The sequence below is a fragment of the Balaenoptera physalus genome (assembly GCF_965194825.1).
Source record: "Balaenoptera physalus genome assembly, chromosome: 6".
In the NCBI taxonomy this organism is placed as follows: domain Eukaryota; kingdom Metazoa; phylum Chordata; class Mammalia; order Artiodactyla; family Balaenopteridae; genus Balaenoptera; species Balaenoptera physalus.
In genome coordinates, this window is record NC_138885.1 from 120,098,451 (window position 1) to 120,116,582 (window position 18,132).

The 18,132-nt window shown below is 46.3% G+C and overlaps 1 protein-coding gene across 23 annotated transcripts in view; it reads right to left on the reverse strand.

The window, feature by feature from the left end:
• The window catches only part of CFAP65 (cilia and flagella associated protein 65), a 47,769-nt gene that overhangs the window by 18,128 nt on the left and 11,509 nt on the right, over positions 1-18,132 (reverse strand). For all 23 annotated transcript variants that reach the window (XR_014265031.1, XR_014265032.1, XR_014265033.1 and 20 more), the window contains 11 exons: positions 17,853-18,037; positions 8,419-8,521; positions 7,772-7,938; positions 7,384-7,583; positions 6,953-7,098; positions 6,247-6,469; positions 5,629-5,894; positions 4,970-5,170; positions 4,381-4,740; positions 2,072-2,209; positions 391-636 (listed from right to left, as the gene is read on the reverse strand). Coding sequence is in view for 20 of the 23 variants with exons in the window: in XM_082466035.1 (XP_082322161.1) it covers positions 391-636; positions 2,072-2,209; positions 4,381-4,740; positions 4,970-5,170; positions 5,629-5,894; positions 6,247-6,469; positions 6,953-7,098; positions 7,384-7,583; positions 7,772-7,938; positions 8,419-8,521; positions 17,853-18,037 (2,235 nt within the window). In the remaining 3 variants the exon portion in view is untranslated. The remainder of the gene's footprint in view (positions 1-390; positions 637-2,071; positions 2,210-4,380; positions 4,741-4,969; positions 5,171-5,628; positions 5,895-6,246; positions 6,470-6,952; positions 7,099-7,383; positions 7,584-7,771; positions 7,939-8,418; positions 8,522-17,852; positions 18,038-18,132) is intronic.

Below are 18,132 nucleotides of genomic sequence, written 5' to 3' on the forward strand. Positions count from 1 at the left end.
AAAGAACTCAGGGACTGAAAGAGGATGTACAGACCATTTCATGGGCCAGACATGGGTCCAACACCCTGGACCCTTTCCCTGCCTTGGCCCCAAACACCCTTCTACCACCTGCAGATATGAGTCTTGGGTTGCCCCCAGTCCTTCCTTGGGGACCTCTGCACCCTTTTTCTTGTCCCAATCCCGTAAGGTGGACAGGCAGCGTCCTGAGGATAGCTGTTCCCAGATGTGGCCGAGGGGTCCTCTCCCTGCCGTGCCACTTCCTGGAGGAGGAATAGCCCCTGAGCTACTTTAGGGGAGCTTTAGAGGCCAGTCCCAGAATGTGGCTTTGAAAAGGGAAGCCCCAGACTATGGCTCCCTCCTGAGGACCCAGTCCCTACCCCTGCCTCCTACCTTGAGATACTGGGGGCAGAAATTGAACTGCAAGTAGAAAACATGCTGCTTCCAGGAGGTGCCCTTGGGGTAGGTAGAGATGAGGAAGATCTGGTGGGCCCCAGGGGGCACGAGGCCCGAGCTGGGCCGTAGGGAGACGTCCGAGCTGCTTCTGGGGGCCAGGTTGAAGGTCAGCAGCATGGAGCCTTTGTTGATCAGTAGCAGGCTGCGGTAGGAGGGTTCGCTGGGGGACACTGCAGGAAATAGCTGGGGTGCGAGAGAAGAGGGACCCATGCTCAGATCTACACGCCCTGCCCATCCCCCCCCCCCCACACGCTCAGGGAAGTCTGTGTGGGCTTGGGTGGACCCATCTCTCAGGAGATCCAAGATGTCTCTGCACAACCCAGTCAGTGCCCTGGGGGCGGGGGATGGAGGGACACAGCGTGGCACCAAAAAATGCTTCTGTCCTCCAGAGACCTCCAGGCAGAGAGATGGGGTGGCCACAGGAATAGACTCCGGGAAACTCAAGCCCCTGAGACCCCCACCCCAAGTTTCTTCCATCTTAGGGCGCCCTCAGATCATCCTTTGGAGAACCCAGTTTCCGAGATCTTGGTCCAGAAGCTCTGGGGGTAAGCAGCCCCTTCTAGATGATTCTCATGCTGGTAGCTGAGGGGAACCCCACTCTGGGAAAGGGAAAGCCCCAGCAATCCCAGCTTCCAAACATTCCTTAAGCATTTAGGGTGTAGCCAGCACCAGGCAAAGAGCTGGGCCGGGTACCAAACACAAGGCTGAAATTGCTGCCCTGGGTGCCCCATCCAGCTGGGGAGATGAGCACCGTGCGTGAGGTGGGGGTGGGGTGGGGGTTAGGGGGCAACATGGGCCCAGAATCTGCTGGATTTTAGTAAAGGCCACAAACTGCTGCGAGGAACTGGCCAAGGGAAAGGGGTGGGGGTCAGGGTCAGCGAGGGGGCCCCTGTGCAGTCAGGAGGGCTTTGGGAAGGGGTGCCCTTGAGCAGAAGTATAACTAGTGGGGGGGCAAGATCACCCCAAGCACATTGTCCAAAGGTGGCACCTTTCTAGCAACATGAGGCGTGGGGAAAGTGCAGACGGATGATAAGACTGACGATGGAAACAGAACTGGGAAGAGGCATCGAAGGAGAAACCAGGATTAGAACTTGGCCACCTGGCTCTAGAATCTATGTTTCTCAGGCTTGCGTCATCCTGGGGCTCAGGTCAGACGGGGCCTCCAAGGGCCCTTCTGAGAGACCTGGGAATCATGACTCCCTGAGGATGGGGTCCAACCAAGGGGCGGGCTCTGCGACCCCTCCAGGGCTGGATGATCCCCACGGGCAGGGGCTCATGACGTGGGTGGTCATATCCCTAGCAGGCACTCAGTAAACATAGCGAACAGAGGAGCTAGAGACTTTTAAACCTGAGTGAGAGGACCGGGGAGTGTTTCAGGTGGGGCAGGCCGGAGCCATAGGTCTAAGCCCCAGCCCCTTCCCAGTCCCAGTGCTGCGGTCCAGGAGAGAGTCCTTGATGGGCGCAGAGCCCCAGGGGCTGGCAGTGGGGAGGTTGGGACGGCCAGGGAGGGTGCTCGACATGTTTCTGAGGCCATCAGAGACAGGAGAGGGATCTGCAGGCCACGGCAGAAGCCAGGCTCCCCTGTTCCACCTCCCACCGCTGCTGGGGCCACGCTCACCTTGGGGGCATCCAGGGTATACTGAGGGATGTGGTGCTCCAAGCCAGCACAATAGCTGTGCCCTCGTGCCCGGAGCCTCAGGCACCAGGACGGGCACACAGTGCAGTCTTCTTCGATATTGTTGTAGCTCCGCAGGACCTGCAGGAGGGCCGGACCCATGGATAGGCTGAGTCCTGTGTCTGACCCTGTGGGGCACCCCAGCTTGCCTGCCCTGTACTGCAGGAGCCCTACATGGGGCCCAGAGGGAGGGGCCCTCTGGGAAGACAGCGCGGAGAACAGCAGTCATAGCAGCCCCTCCCGCTGTGCGCCAGGCCCTGCCCTGCACTCAGCAAACTCTGACCCTCCCAGCCAGATGAGGGTGGGCTGGGATGTGAAAGCAGCACTCATCCTTCAGGAATGTGCCCAGAGAGCACTGGCCAATAGAAATATAATGCAAGCCACAAGTGTGAGCCGCAAACGTCATTTTAAATGTTCTAGTCCCAGCAATCCCACTGCTGGGCATATACCCTGAGAAAACCATAATTCAAAAAGAGTCATGTACCACAATGTTCATTGCAGCTCTATTTACAATAGCCAGGGCATGGAAGCAACCTAAGTGTCCATCGACAGATGAATGGATAAAGAAGATGTGGCACATATATACAATGGAATATTACTCAGCCATAAAAGGAAACGAAATTGAGTTATCTGTAGTGAGGTGGATGGACCTAGAGTCTGTCATACAGAGTGAAGTAAGTCAGAAAGAGAAAAACAAATACCATACGCTAACACATATATATGGAATCCAAAAAAAAAGGTTCTGAAGAACCTAGGGACAAGACAGGAATAAAGACATAGATGTAGAGAATGGACTTGAGGACACAGGGAGGGGGAAGGGTAAGCTGGGACGAAGTGAGAGAGTGGCATGGACATATATACACTACCAAATGTAAAATAGATAGCTAGTGGGAAGCAGCCGCATAGCACAGGGGAGATCAGCTCAGTGCTTTGTGACCACCTAGAGGGGTGGGATAGGGAAGATGGGAGGGAGACACAAGAGGGAGGAGATATGGGGATATATGTATACGTATAGCTGACTCACTTTGTTATACAGCAGAAACTAACACACCATTGTAAAGCAATTATACTCCAATAAAGATGTTAAAAAATAAATAAAAAATAAATGTTCTAGTAGCCACATCAACAAGGTGAAACGCATAAAATTTATTTCAACAATACATTTTATTTAACCCAGTTGATCCAAAATCTTTTCATTTCAACATATAATCGATATATAAGTGATGCGGGAGGCATTTTGCATTCTTTTGTGCTAAGTCTTAGAGATCAATGTGTCTCCTCCCCTTACAGCATATCTGTTTGGACTAGACACAGTACAAGTGCTCAGCAGCCACATGTGGCTGGTGATCGGCATATCGGACAGCACAGGGTTATAGCCTGTAGCCTAAAAGTCTGACAGGCTCAGCAAAGCCAGGTGTCCACAGCCTTATTCCTACAAACTTCCGAGTTCCCCCACTGCCAAGATATTAGAACAGAGGCAACTAAAGACTCAGCTTTGGGAAAACTTCTCAAAAGTTTGGATATGCTCCCAAGTTTATAGATGAAAAGACCAGGGCTCAGAGACATTAAGGGACGTGCCCAAGGTCACAGAGCTGGTAAGGGACTCTGACCTTGACTGCACAGCTCTCCTCTTCCCTGGGCCTCAGCACCCAGCCACTGGGAGAGAACAGCAGGGTGGGTAGAGCAGAGAAAGGAGGGAAAGGGCAGGATAGACTGGAGATGAGGAGGGAGTGACACGTCTGGGGCTAAGAGGCTGGGCTGGGACAGCCTGCTCAAGGGAAGTTGGACTAGAAGCCCCTCCCTACACGCACCTAATCACCGGGTGCCCCTGACTCTGCCCCCCAGGCCCTAGTTCCTGCCCACAGCTCTTTTAGAGGGACCACTTCCTACTTCAAGGACTAGAGAGAGGCCAGGAGCCACCCCGCCACACCAACCAGGAGCCCCAGGAAACTATGCGCACCAAAATTTTCCAAAGGGCTTGAGCCCCACTGAGTTCTCCCTCTGGAGGGGGTGGGAGGCACATGTGAGTGAGACATAATCAGCTGGGCCAAGAAGCCCCTCGGCCAAGGCAGGCCATGAGCCTGGGAAAAGACTGACCACTAAGGCTGCAGTCCAGCCAAGGAGACAAGAAGAGGGAGCAGAGCCTGGCACGGAGAGGATGGATCCTACATCACCCCATCACCCCCTCCGACCCCATACCCTGCCGTTCAGGCTCCAGGGCAGAGAACCCACCCTCTCATCTGCCCACACACCTTATAGACAGCAAAGGCTTCAAGCTCCACGGCGTACAGGCAGTTGGGGTGAGGCGGCTGGAAGTGCAAGCGCATGGCCGTGGACTTGAGAGGGGGCACATCGCAGGGGTTTGGAGTCACCCAGAAGGGGCAATCAGCCCTGCGTGTCCAGGCCACAGTGATCTTGCCTTTGGTGTAGTTCATCAGGCACAGGGGGACAGGGTTGGGGTCCTTGGGCCTGGGGCAGGCACCAAAATCCACCTCGACAGGCTCAATACTGACAGGTGGGGGAAAAATGGCCATGTCGTTGGTACCGTCGAAGAAGTACTCGGTCATGGGGGGGATGAGGGGATACTGCGGGGCTGGTGTGTCCTCCAGGTCCTGTGTGGGGAGAGCCGGTTGGCGGGGGCCCAGCTGCCATTCCTCCTGCCACTGCCCCTCATCCGCATGCTCCTTTCTGGAAAAGGCTACAAGAGCTCCACACACGTCTCCCCCGACTACTAAGGGTACCCACAGGGCTATGGAGCACAGGACTGCCCAAGAATTGAGAAGGGGGCATGAACCTGGGGAGGGTAGATGGCCCCCGGGGCCCCAGAGGGGTCCATCAAACCTCAGTGGGAATCATCAGGGCACCGTTCTTATCCTGCTCCAGCTTCTTCTCCCTCAGCATGATGCCCAGGATGTCAGGCGGGTAGAGCGTCAGGCCCCGCACCAGGTGTGTGCGGTACCAAGCGAGGTGCTGAGGCCTGAGGATGGCCGGCTTGGTGCTGTCTGAGTGGCACGTCCCAATCAGGTCGAGGAACAGTGGGTCCTGCGACATTTGTCTGTGTGAGGCTAGATTTGAGCCTCCACTCGCCACCTTGGCCAGAGACCAGCTGGTCAGGGCACAGTTTGTACCACCTTGTCCAGGGGCCTGGGTTGGGGTCGTCACTTCAAGGCCCTCTGCTCTGCACATGCTGCATGAGGCGAGGTCCTGTCCCCCCCTACACCAGCCCATTAGCAGCATCAGCAGCAAAGTCCTCGGCCTGGCAGCAGTCACAGCAAGACTGGCCTACCCACCCGGCTCGGAGCGAGCATTCACATGTCCCTGGCCAAATTCAGGCTCCAAAAGCCAGGCTGGGGCCCTGGAGGTGATGATCCAGGCAGACAGCCCTGGAAGTTCCAGAATACAGGGGACTGAGCACCAAGCACCGTCTTCATTACTGGGACTCAGATTGGCCCCTCCAGCTCCCCGGGGAGCCCCTCCTCACCCCCTCCCCCATAGCTCACCTGGTGGTGGATGAAACAGGCCACCCTCCGAAAGTAGATGATGGGGTGAGTGGGCTGGAAGGCACAGTGCAGGGTCATGCGGGCCTTGCCCACCAGGGTCCCAAAGGCAGGTCTGATGCTGAAGACGCTCTCCTGACAGTCGATGTCAAACTGGAAGTGGGCCGTGCAGTCCGACTTGTTCTCAATCCACAGGGACTGCTCCGAGCACTTCCCAAGGTTGACCCAGTTGAAGTCGACACAGTAGTACTGCAGGGACACGTCAGGACCTGGGCGGAAGAGATGGGGGCTCTGTGAGTGGGCCCTGCCACCTGAGTGGGGCTGGGGTATCAGCCTCCCCGAGGATTTGTCAAAGGGTACCACTGATGGGAAGTGGTGCTGCCTGGAGACAGAAGATTGGGTTGGAAAGGCCTGAGCGGACCACCAGGTCACCAGGGGTGAGCGTGGGAACAATATCTCCAGGTGTCTTCAACTGGTTCCTCACTGAGTCCACCAGGGGGCAGCAGACACCCAGGCTGAGGGCAAGGAGGCCCTGGGTCACTAGGAGCAGGCACTTGCCAATCATAAGCATGGGCTGCTCCTGTCTCCAGAGGGAGTGCAGTGACCTGGGATTGCCAGTACCTCTAGAGAAACCAACGACTTTGAGCAGGGTTTGGGAGGCACAGCCAGAGGGCATGATGGACAAGTAGTCCATAGTCCTGACGTCCAAGGTCTTGGGGTGGAAGAACACTGACACGCATTTCTTCTCTCCTGGGAGCACAATGCCATGGGCCGTGGGGCACGAGAAGGCCTCGTCTTTGGCCAGCATGTCTGGGGCCACTTCGATCCTGAAGGGGGCGCTCACCTACGGGGCCAGGTGGGGACAGGAGGTGGTCAGGTCACAGGGTGGTTCGTCTGTTATTACCAAGGTGCCCAGCTGAGGGGGTGAGGGCAGCTGAAGCCCCACCTGTGCCTCAATCATCAGCTTTGATCGTGGAACAAGGCTGCCTCTGCCGGGAGGAAGGACGGGGCCAAGCCGTGTGCCCTGCACTGGGACCACCCAGAGGGGGCACCTTTTCCTTTTCCCAAAGGTACCACAAAGGCTAGCTGTGGTCCTGGCATCAGGGCACCTTAGGGCTGATCTTGGGGTTGCTCTGGGGGGGGTCAAGGGATACCCCAGCCCAGCCCCCAGCTGAGAGGAGAGTGGGACCCCTTTTGACATGAGTGTATCAACAGACATGGGTACGTGAGGTTGCAACATTCTGTACAGGGGTTGAGTATTAGGAGCACCTGGCCCTGTGGTCCCTGAGTCCTGCCCCCACTCCCCCTATGTGCACAGGACGCATACCACCGATGGGTTATACAGCTTGATCTGCCTCTCAGCGGTGCAGCCCACGGCAACAGAACCAAAGTGCAATACTTTCTGGACGCCCTCAGCATCCTGGTCCTCCGGGCGCTTCTGCTTTATGCTCACCAGCAGCTGGGCGCATTTGGCTGGGCAGAGAGGGGGAAGTCTTGGGGAGAAACCCACCAGGGCCTCTGTGGCCCCAGCTGAACAGCCCTTCAAAGAAGACGGGGGTCCCCAGGGAAACACTGGTCTGCGACACCAAGGAAGACAAAGAAAAGGCAAAGCCTGCAGGGCTCAGGGGAGGGCAGGAGGCTGGAGGAGGTCCCGTGGAGGGCAGGCCAGGGCGGGGGTGGGAGGGGGCACACTGAGGCTTCAATCCCCAGAGAGGTGCAGCAGGGGGCTCTGGGGACAGGTGAGAGGTCGGGCCTCACCCACAGCCTGCAGCTGGATGCTGCTCTTCTGCTTGCTTCCCTCCCCGTACCAGCACGTGGCCTGAACGTTATAGATGATAGCCGTAAGGGGCTGAAAGGTCACCTTGATCCGGCAGGCCTGGCCTGGCTCCAGCAGCCCCGTGGTCGGCAACATCTGGAACGGGCTGGGGGACTCCCAGGTGAAGAAGGTGGGCAGGTCCCTGGAGGGGGTGGGCAGGTTAGAGCCACTGGGCTCACTGACCACTGCCCCTGCTTTAGAAAGGCGGAGATGCCCCCTTTACTCCCCCTATCCCCTTCCACCATCACACAGGCCAGTCTCTCCTGCTCCCAGGAACCCTCCTCACAGTTCTCACTCTTCCCACCTCTGAGCCTCAGCCACGGCCCTCACCCCGAATTGTCCAGGCAGAACCAGGCCTCGGCCATGTCCCCCATGGCACACATGGGCAACTGCAGGGACGGTGGGCAGATCAGATTGTGGCAGGGCAGGGCGGCTTTCAGGTCCACACAGAACATCCCCTCTGCTTTCTCAAACCACAGCTGGTCCACGCACTCCTTCTGCGGTGTGGGGGCAGGGAGGCAGACACCCTGGCTGATCAGTGGTACCCGGGGGGTACTCAAGGACCACTCACCCGACCCCAGCCCTTGGCTATCCCCTCAACACAACTGCTGAGGGCTGGGCTGTGCCATGGCCCTCCATCTCAGTCTCTGAAGAGAGGGTCAGTTACTTGTGTTCCAGCACCATCTTGGTCTCAGAGACGTAGGGTTTCTTTTGTGAGGAACAAAGTATTTGGGGGAACATTTTGAGAGCAGGAAGAGCCCAAGGAATATAGGGCTTTCTGATGGCCAACACAGTAGCACAGCCTTTCCCCCCAACAACATCCAACTGGGAAGCCCCCTCTATCTAATGAGTTTTGGCTCCAGCTGGTGGGATGTGGGTGTGGTGGGAGAGCTCCTTGCTGCTCTGCCCTGCATCCTGCTCTGAGGTCACTGTGCCTGTGTCCCTCCCTGCCCTCCACTCACCATGGCAGACCTTACCTCCTCCAGGGGCCGGAAGATGATTGGGAGTGAGAAGGTTATGCCTGGGCTCAGGAAGATGGGCTGGGGGATGACCGTGAAGAAGAATTTGGTCTTGGGGGGCCTGTGGGAAGGAGCCAGGGGATAAGCACTTCAGGATCAGAAAACTAGGAGAGGCAAAAAGATTAGGGAAGATTCTAGAAAGCCAAGCACACTTGAGTCTGTGGGACCGAGGAAGGAGAAACACAGGTGTTCTGTCATAGGAGGAACTGTCTCCCTCATTCTACCACTTCTCTTGCAGACCTTCACTCTAGGATGTCAGAGCACTGAATGAAAAGATACAGGGCCAAGGGAGCAGCACTTGTACCTCAGATGCACATGGTGGTCAGTGGGCCTGGGATGGGGAAGGCTGCCCTGATTTAACCAAATCCCTAAGCACTTAGCTGGGGGAAACCAAAGCTGAGAACAGAGGCACCAGGGATGCATTTCCAAGCAGAAACCTCGGCACAGCTGTAGAGTTCCAGAGTGGGTCAAAACTATAGATTCTGAAGACTTCAAAAATACTAATAGGGGACTTCCCTGGTGGCGCAGTGGTTAAGAATCTGCCTGCCAATGCAGGGGACACGGGTTCGAGGCTGGTCCGGGAAGATCCCACATGCCATGGAGCAACTAAGCCCGTGTGCCACAACTACGCGCCTGTGCTCTAGAGCCCGTGAGTCACAACTACTGAGCGTGCATGCCACAACTACTGAAGCCCACGTGCCTACAGCCTGTGCTCTGCAACAAGAGAAGTCATGAGAAGCACGTGCACCACAACCAAGAGTAGCCCCTGCTCGCCCCAACTAGAGAAAGCCCACGTGCAGCAACGAAGACCCAATGCAGCCAAAAATAAATAAATAAATAAATTTATTTATTTTAAAAAATATATTAATAAGAGGCCAATATTATCAAAAAATCTATAGCAATAAGTTCAGATAAAATAAACATATTCCTAGGAGTGTATAATTGACCAAAACTGACTCAAGAATTATACATTTTATGGCCACCCTTTAAAAAGTATCCAAAAAATTGAATAGTCAAAAATCTTCCCACAAAGAAAACACCAGGCCAGATGGCTTCCCAGCAAATAGTACCAAGCATCTGATAATCCTTGTCTTGTCTTCCCAACAGCAGAAAACAAGGAAACCCTCCGCACCATATTCTATGAATCCATCATAACATTGTTATCAAAACCTGACAGTTATGAGAAGAAAGGAAAATTACAGGCCAATACCACCCATAAACAAAATATTGGCAAAAAGAATTTAGCAATCTGTATAAAAAGAATACTCAATCATGACCAAGTTGGGCTTATTCTAGGAATACACAGTTGGTGTAACATTTTAAAAAATCAGTTAATGTAATTCACCGTATTAACAAATTAAGAGAGAAAAAAATCAAATGATCATCTCAATAAAGAAAAATATTAAATTTCAACATATGTTTATGACAAAAACTCTCAGCAACCTAGAAATAGAAGGGAACTTCCTTAACCTGGTAAAGTCTAAAAAAAAAAAAAAAAAAAGGAAAACTACAGGAACCATCCAAATTAATGGTGAAACACTGGAATCTTTCATGCTGAGATCATGAACAAAACAATGATGCCTTCTATAACAGCTTCTGTTCAGCACTTTCCTTTTCAACAGTGCAGTAAGGAAACACAAAGAAAGAAAGGAGATAGGGTTGGAAACGAAGGAAAAATGCCATTTTCATATAAGATATGAATGTGTACGTGGAAAAAAGAATTAACAAATACATTATCAGAATTAATGAGAGAACTTACCAAGGTTTCTGGGCACAAGATTATGGACAAAACATCCATATTTTTTTTTTAAAAAAACTTTCTATAAAGCCAGCAACAAGCAGAAAATGAAACAACTTCAAAAGATATCATACTCAGCATCATCAAAAATATAAAACACTTAGGGATAAATCTAACTAAAGATGTGTAAGACATCTACAGAGAAAAATTTACATTTTATTGAGAGACATGAAAGAAGACCTAAAGAAATATAAAGATAAACCATGAGTCATGAAAGATAAAAATTGTCATGAAAGACTCAGTTTGTAATGACATGAAGTCTCCACAAATTAATCTATAGTTTCAACTAAATCCCAATCAAAATCTCAAAAAGTAGTTTACGTGTATGTGTGATAAGCTGATTTGAAGATATATATGAAAGTTCAACGGCCCAAGGATAGCCAAGACAATCCTGAATAAGAATGAAGTTGGAAGACTTACACTACAAGATAATCAAGATTTATTATAAGCTCTAATAATTAATTCAGGATGATATTTATTGGCCCAGGGAGAGACAAATAGAGCAAGGGAACAAAACAGAGTTCAGAAATGGATCCATACATATATGGACACTAGATATACATCAGTGGTGGGGGAGATCATCAGGGAAGGTATGAACTTTTCAAAAATGGTGTTGGGACAATTGGACATTTGGTTGAGGGAAAAAAATGTCATTGGATCTGTACTTCAAACCATTCACAAAAATCAATTCCATATAGATAAAAGACAAATATTAAAGGCAAAATTATAAAGTCTTTAGAAGATACTATAGGAGAATATCTTCATGACCTAGGTAAGGGTGGAGAAGAACTTCTTAAACAAGATACAAAAAAGCATCAACCATAAAAGGAAAATATTGGTACATTTGATTCCTTTGAAATTAAGAACTTCTTTTCTTCAAAAGACATGATAAAAAAAAAAAAGACATGATAGAGTAAAAGACAAGTCACAAAGTGGGAGAAGATATTCACAACACATAACTGACAAAGGATTAGTATCCTCAATAAGAATTTGTATTAAAAAAAGACATTCTAAGGGCAGACAGCAGAAGCAAGAAGAACTACAATCCTGCAGCCTGTGGAACAAAAACCATATTCACAGAAAGATAGACAAGATGAAAAGGCAGAGGGCTATGTACAAGATGAAGGAATAAAACCCCAGAAAAACAACTAAATGAAGTGGAGATAGGCAACCTTCCAGAAAAAGAATTCAGAATAATGATAGTGAAGATGATCCAGGACCTCGGAAAAAGAATGGAGGCAAAGTTCAAGAAGATGCAAGAAATGTTTAACATAGACCTAGAAGAATTAAAGAACAAACAAACAGAGATGAACAATACAATAACGGAAATGAAAACTACACTAGAAGGAATCAATAGCAGAATAACTGAGGCAGAAGAACGGATAAGTGACTTGGAAGACAGAATGGTGGCATTCACTGCTGTGGAACAGAATAAAGAAAAAAGAATGAAAAGAAATGAAGACAGCCTAAGAGACCTCTGGGACAACATTAAATGCAACAACATTCTCATTATAGGGGTCCCAGAAGGAGAAGAGAGAGAGAAAGGACCTGAGAAAATATTTGAAGAGATTATAGCAGAAAACTTCCCTAACATGGGAAAGGAAATAGCCACCCAAGTCCAGGAAGCACAGTGAGTCCCATACGGGATAAACTCAAGGAGAAACACTCTGAGACACATAGTAATCAAACTGGCAAAAATTAAAGACAAAGAAAAAGTATTGAAAGCAGCGAGGGAAAAACGACAAATAACATACAAGGGAACTCCCATAAGGTTAACAGCTGATTTCTCAGCAGAAACTCTGCAAGCCAGAAGGGAGTGGCATGATATACTTAAAGTGATGAAAGGCAAGAACCTACAACCAAGATTACTCTATCCAGCAAGGATCTCATTCAGATTTGATGGAGAAATCAAAAGCTTTACAGACAAGCAAGAGCTAAGAGAATTCAGCACCACCAAACCAGCTCTACAACAAATGCTAAAGGAACTTCTCTAAGTGGGAAACACAAGAGAAGAAAAGAACCTACAAAAACAAACCCAAAACAATTCAGAAAATGGTCATAGGAACATACATATCGATAATTACCTTAAACGTGAATGGATTAAATGCTCCAACCAAAAGACACAGGCTTGCTGAATGGATACAAAAACAAGAGCCATATATATGCTGTCTACAAGAGACCCACTTTAGACCTAGGGACACATACAGACTGAAAGTGAGGGGATGGAAAAAAGATATTCCATGCAAATGGAAATCAAAAGAAAGCTGGAGTAGCTATACTCATATCAGATAAAATAGACTTTAAAATAAAGAATGTTACAAGAGACAAAGAAGGACACTACATAATGATCCAGGGATCAATCCAAGAAGAAGATATAACAATTATAAATATATATGCACCCAACATAGGAGTACCTCAATACATAAGGCAACTGCTAACAGCTATAAAAGAGGAAATCGACAGTAACACAATAATAGTGGGGGACTTTAACACCTCACTTACACCAATGGACAGATCATCCAAAATGAAAATAAATAAGGAAACACAAGCTTTAAATGACACAAAAGACCAGATAGATTTAATTGATATTTATAGGACATTCCAACTGAAAACAGCAGATTACACTTTCTTCTCAAGTACGCATGGAACATTCTCCAGGATAGATCACATCTTGGGTCACACATCAAGCCTCAGTAAATTGAAGAAAATTGAAATCACATCAAGCATCTTTTCTGACCACAACGCTATGAGATTAGAAATCAATTACAGGGGAAAAAACGTAAACACAAACACATGAAGGCTAAACAATGCGTTACTAAATAACCAAGAGATCACTGAAGAAATCAAAGAGGAAATCAAAAAATACCTAGAGACAAATGACAATGAAAACACGACGATCCAAAACCTATGGGATGCAGCAAAAGCAGTTCTAAGAGGGAAGTTTATAGCTATACAAGCCTACCTAAAGAAACAAGAAAAATCTCAAATAAACAATCTAACCTTACACCTAAAGGAACTAGAGAAAGAAGAACAAACAAAACCAAAAGTTAGCAGAAGGAAAGAAATCATAAAGATCAGAGCAGAAATAAATGAAATAGAAACAAAGAAAACAATAGTCAAGATCAATAAAACTAAAAGCTGGTTCTTTGAGAAGATAAACAAAGTTGATAAACCATTAGCCAGACTCATCAAGAAAAAGAGGGAGAGGACTCAAATCAATAAAATTAGAAATGAAAAAGGAGAAATTACAACAGACACTGCAGAAATACAAAGCATCCTAAGAGACTACAACAAGCAACTCTATGCCAATAAAATGGACAACCTGGAAGAAATGGACAAATTCTTAGAAAGGTATAACCTTCCAAGACTGAACCAGGAAGAAATAGAAAATATGAACAGACCAATCACAAGTAATGAAATTGAAACTGTGATTAAAAATCTTCCAACAAACAAAAGTCCAGGACCGGATGGCTTCACAGGTGAATTCTATCAAACGTTTAAAGAAGAGCTAACACCAATCCTTCTCAAACTCTTCCAAAAAATTGCAGAGGAAGGAACACTCCCAAACACATTCTATGAGGCCACCATCACTCTGATACCAAAACCACACAAAGATACTACCAAAAAAGAAAATTACAGACCAATATCACTGATGAATATAGATGCAAAAATCCTCAACAAAATACTAGCAAACAGAATCCAACAACACTTTAAAAGGATCATACACCATGATCAAGTGGGATTTATCCCAGGGATGCAAGCATTCTTCAATATACGCAAATCAATCAATCTGATACACCATATTAACAAATTGAAGAAGAAAAACCATATGATCATCTCAATAGATACAGAAAAAGCTTTTGACAAAATTCAACACCCATTTATGATAAAAACTCTCCAGAAAGTGGGCATAGAGGGAACCTACCTCAACATAACAAAGGCCATATACGACAAACCCACAGCAAACATCATTCTCAATGGTGAAAAACTGAAAGCATTTCCTCTAAGATCAGGAACACGACAAGGATGTCCACTCTCACCACTATCACTCAACATAGTTTTGGAAGTCCTAGCCACGGCAATCAGAGAAGAAAAAGAAATAAAAGGACTACAAATTGGAAAAGAAAAAGTAAAACTGTCACTGTTTGCATACACTGTTGTTGCACTGTTTCTATACATAGAGAATCCTAAAGATGCCACCAGAAAACTACTAGAGCTAATCAATGAATTTGGTAAAGTTGCAGGATACAAAATTAATGCATAGAAATCTCTGGCATTCCTATACACTAATGATGAAAAATCTGAAAGAGAAATTAAGGAAACACTCCCATTTACCATTGCAACAAAAACAATAAAATACCTAGGAATAAACCTACCTAAGAAGACAAAAGACCTGTATGCAGAAAACTATAAGACACTGATGAAAGAAATTAAAGATGATACAAACAGATGGAGAGATATACCATGTTCTTGGATTGGAAGAATCAACATTGTGAAAATGACTATACTACCCAAAGCAATCTACAGAGTCAATGCAATCCCTATCAAACTACCAATGGCAGTTTTCACAGAACTAGAACAAAAAATTTCACAATTTGTATGGAAACACAAAAGACCCTGAATAGCCAAAACAATCTTGAGAAAGAAAAATGGAGCTGGATGAATCAGGCTCCCTGACTTCAGACTATATTACAAAGCTACAGTAATCACGACAATATGGTACTGGCACAAAAACAGAAACATAGATCAATGGAACAAGATAGAAAGCCCAGAGATAAACCTACGCACCTATGGTCAACTAATCTATGACAAAGGAGGTAAGGATATACAATGGAGAAAAGACAGTCTCTTCAATAAGTGGTGCTGGGAAAACTGGAGAGCTACATGTAAAAGAATGAAATTAGAACACTCCCTAACACCATACACAAAAATAAGCTCGAAATGGATTAGAGACCTAAATGTAAGACTGGACACTATAAAACTCTTAGAGGAAAACATAGGAAGAACACTCTTTGACATAAATCACAGCAACATCTTTTTTGATCCACCTCCTAGAGTAATGGAAATAAAAACAAAAGTAAACAAATGGGACCTAATGAAACTTAAAAGATTTTGCACAGCAAAGGAAACCATGAACAAGACGAAAAGACAACCCTCAGAATGGGAGAAAATATTTGCAAACGAATCAACAGACAAAGGATTAATCTTCAAAATATATAAACAGCTCATGCAGCTCAATATTAAAAAAACAAACAACCCAATCCAAAAATGGGCAGAAGACCTAAATAGACATTTCTCCAAAGAAGACATACAGATGGCCAGGAAGCACATGAAAAGCTGCTCAACATCACTAATTATTAGAGAAATGCAAAGCAAAACTACAATGAGGTATCACCTCACACCAGTCAGAATGGGCATCATCAGAAAGTCTACAAACAACAAATGCTGGAGAGGGTGTGGAGAAAAGGGAACATTCTTGCACTGTTGGTGGGAATGTAAATTGATACAGCCACTATGGAGAACAGTATGGAGGTTCCTTAAAAAACTAAAAATAGAATTACCATATGATCCAGCAATCCCACTACTGGGCATATACCCAGAGAAAACCATAATTCAAAAAGACACATGCACCCCAATGTTCATTGCAGCACTATTTACAATAGCCAGGACATGGAAGCAACCTAAATGTCCATTGACAGAGAAATGGATAAAGAAGATGTGGTACACATATATACAATGGAATATTACTCAGCCATAAAAAAGAACGAAATAACACCATTTGCAGCAACATGAATGGACCTAGAGATTGTCATATGAGTGAAGTAAGTCAGACAGGAAAAGACAAATATCATATGATATCGCTTGTATGTGGAATCTAAAAAAATGGTACAAATGAACTTACTTACAAAATAGAAATAGAGTCATAGGTGCAAAAAACAAACATGGAGGGAAGGGGTAGGGATAAACTGGGAGATTGGGATTGACATATACACACTACTATATATAAAATAGTTACCTAAGCAGGACCTACTGTATAACACAGGGAACTCTACTCAATTCTCTGTAATGACCTATATGGGAAAAGAATCTAAAAAAGAGTGGATATATGTGTATGTACAACTGATTCACTTTGCTGTACAGCAGAAACTAACACAACATTGTAAATCAACTATACTCCAATAAAAATTAAAAGAAAAAAAGACAATCTACAAAGAAGACATACAGATAGCTAACAGGCACATGAAAAGATGCTCATCATCACTAATTATTAGAGAAATGCAAATCAAAACGACAATGAGATAACACCTCACACCTGTCAGAATGGCTATCATCGAAAGTCTACAAATAACAAATGTTGGTGAGGATGTGGAGAAAAGGGAACACTTGTACACTGTTGGTGGGAATGTAAATTGGTCAGTCGTCATGGAAAACAGTGTGGAGGTTCCTCAAAAACTTTAAAAAACCACCATATGATTCAGCAATTCCACTCCTGCGTATATGTCCAGAAAAAAACAAAAACACTAATTGGAAAAGATACACGCATCCCAATGTTCATAGCAATAGCCAACCCAAGCATCCATTAGCAGACAAATGAGTATATATCAATATATACCACAATGTGATATTACTCGGCCAGAAAAAAAGAATGAGATTCTGCCATTTGCAGCAACATGGATGGACCTAGAGAATATTATGCTTAGCGAAATAAGTCAGACAGAGAAAGACAAATACGGTATGATATCACTTATATGTGCAATCTAAAAAATAAAACAAATGAATGTATATAGCAAAACAGAAACAAACTCACAGATATAGAAAACAAACCAGTGGTTACCAGTGGAGAGAGGGAAGCGGGGAGGGGCAAGATAGGGGCATGGGATTAAGAAAAACAAACTACTAAGTTTAAAGTAGATAAGCAACAAAGATATATTGCAGAGTACAGGGAATTATAGCCATTATCTTGTAATAACTTTGTTTTAAATTTTTTATTGGAGTATAGCTGATTTACAATGTTGTGTTAGTTTCTGCTCTACAGCAAAGTGAACAAGTTATACATATACATATATCCACTCTTTTTTAAGATTCTTTTCTCATTTGGTCATTACAGGGTATTGAGTAGAGTTCCCTGTGCTATACAGTAGGTCCTGCTTAGGTATCTATTTTATATATAGTAGTGTGTATATGTCAATACCAATCTCCCAATTTATCCCTACCCCCCTTATCCCCTGGCAACCATATATCTTATAATAGCTTTTAATGGAGTATAATCTATAAAAATACTGAATGACCATGCTACACATCTGAAACTAATATAATATTGTAAATCAGCTATATTGGGTAGGGAAGGTGTTCCAATGGGGGGGACACAAAATGGGAGAAGGTGACCTTCAGACACAGTTATTATTCCATTATTTAATCTGGTCACAATTATTCAACGATTATTCAAATTGTACTCTCAACAATTATTCAAGCTGTACATGTTTTATATTCTCTTCTGGTTTTATATGACATTTTAAAAGTGTGTTTTTTAAGAGTGGCTGCTTTGGGGGCTTGAAGGCTCAGGGGCTTAGTCTCTGATCCCTCATACTCGTACCTGTACTTTATCTTCTGGATTTTCAAGGATAGATTTTTCAGAACCAGGTTCTTGGTGATCTCCTTCCCCAACTCCCAGCCTTTCCACTGAAGCTCCTCAGCCACCTCAATGCCCCAGATGACCCTCTTCTTCACTTTGTCCTGCTTCTTTGGGAAGCACTTCTGAGTATCCATGGAACTGGCAGGCTGTGTGGCCGGCAGGGAGAAAGGGGAGAAGCAAGTGGGATAGGATTCAAAGATCCAGAGAATGGGCAAAGATCTCCCCACCTCCAGAAAGTAAT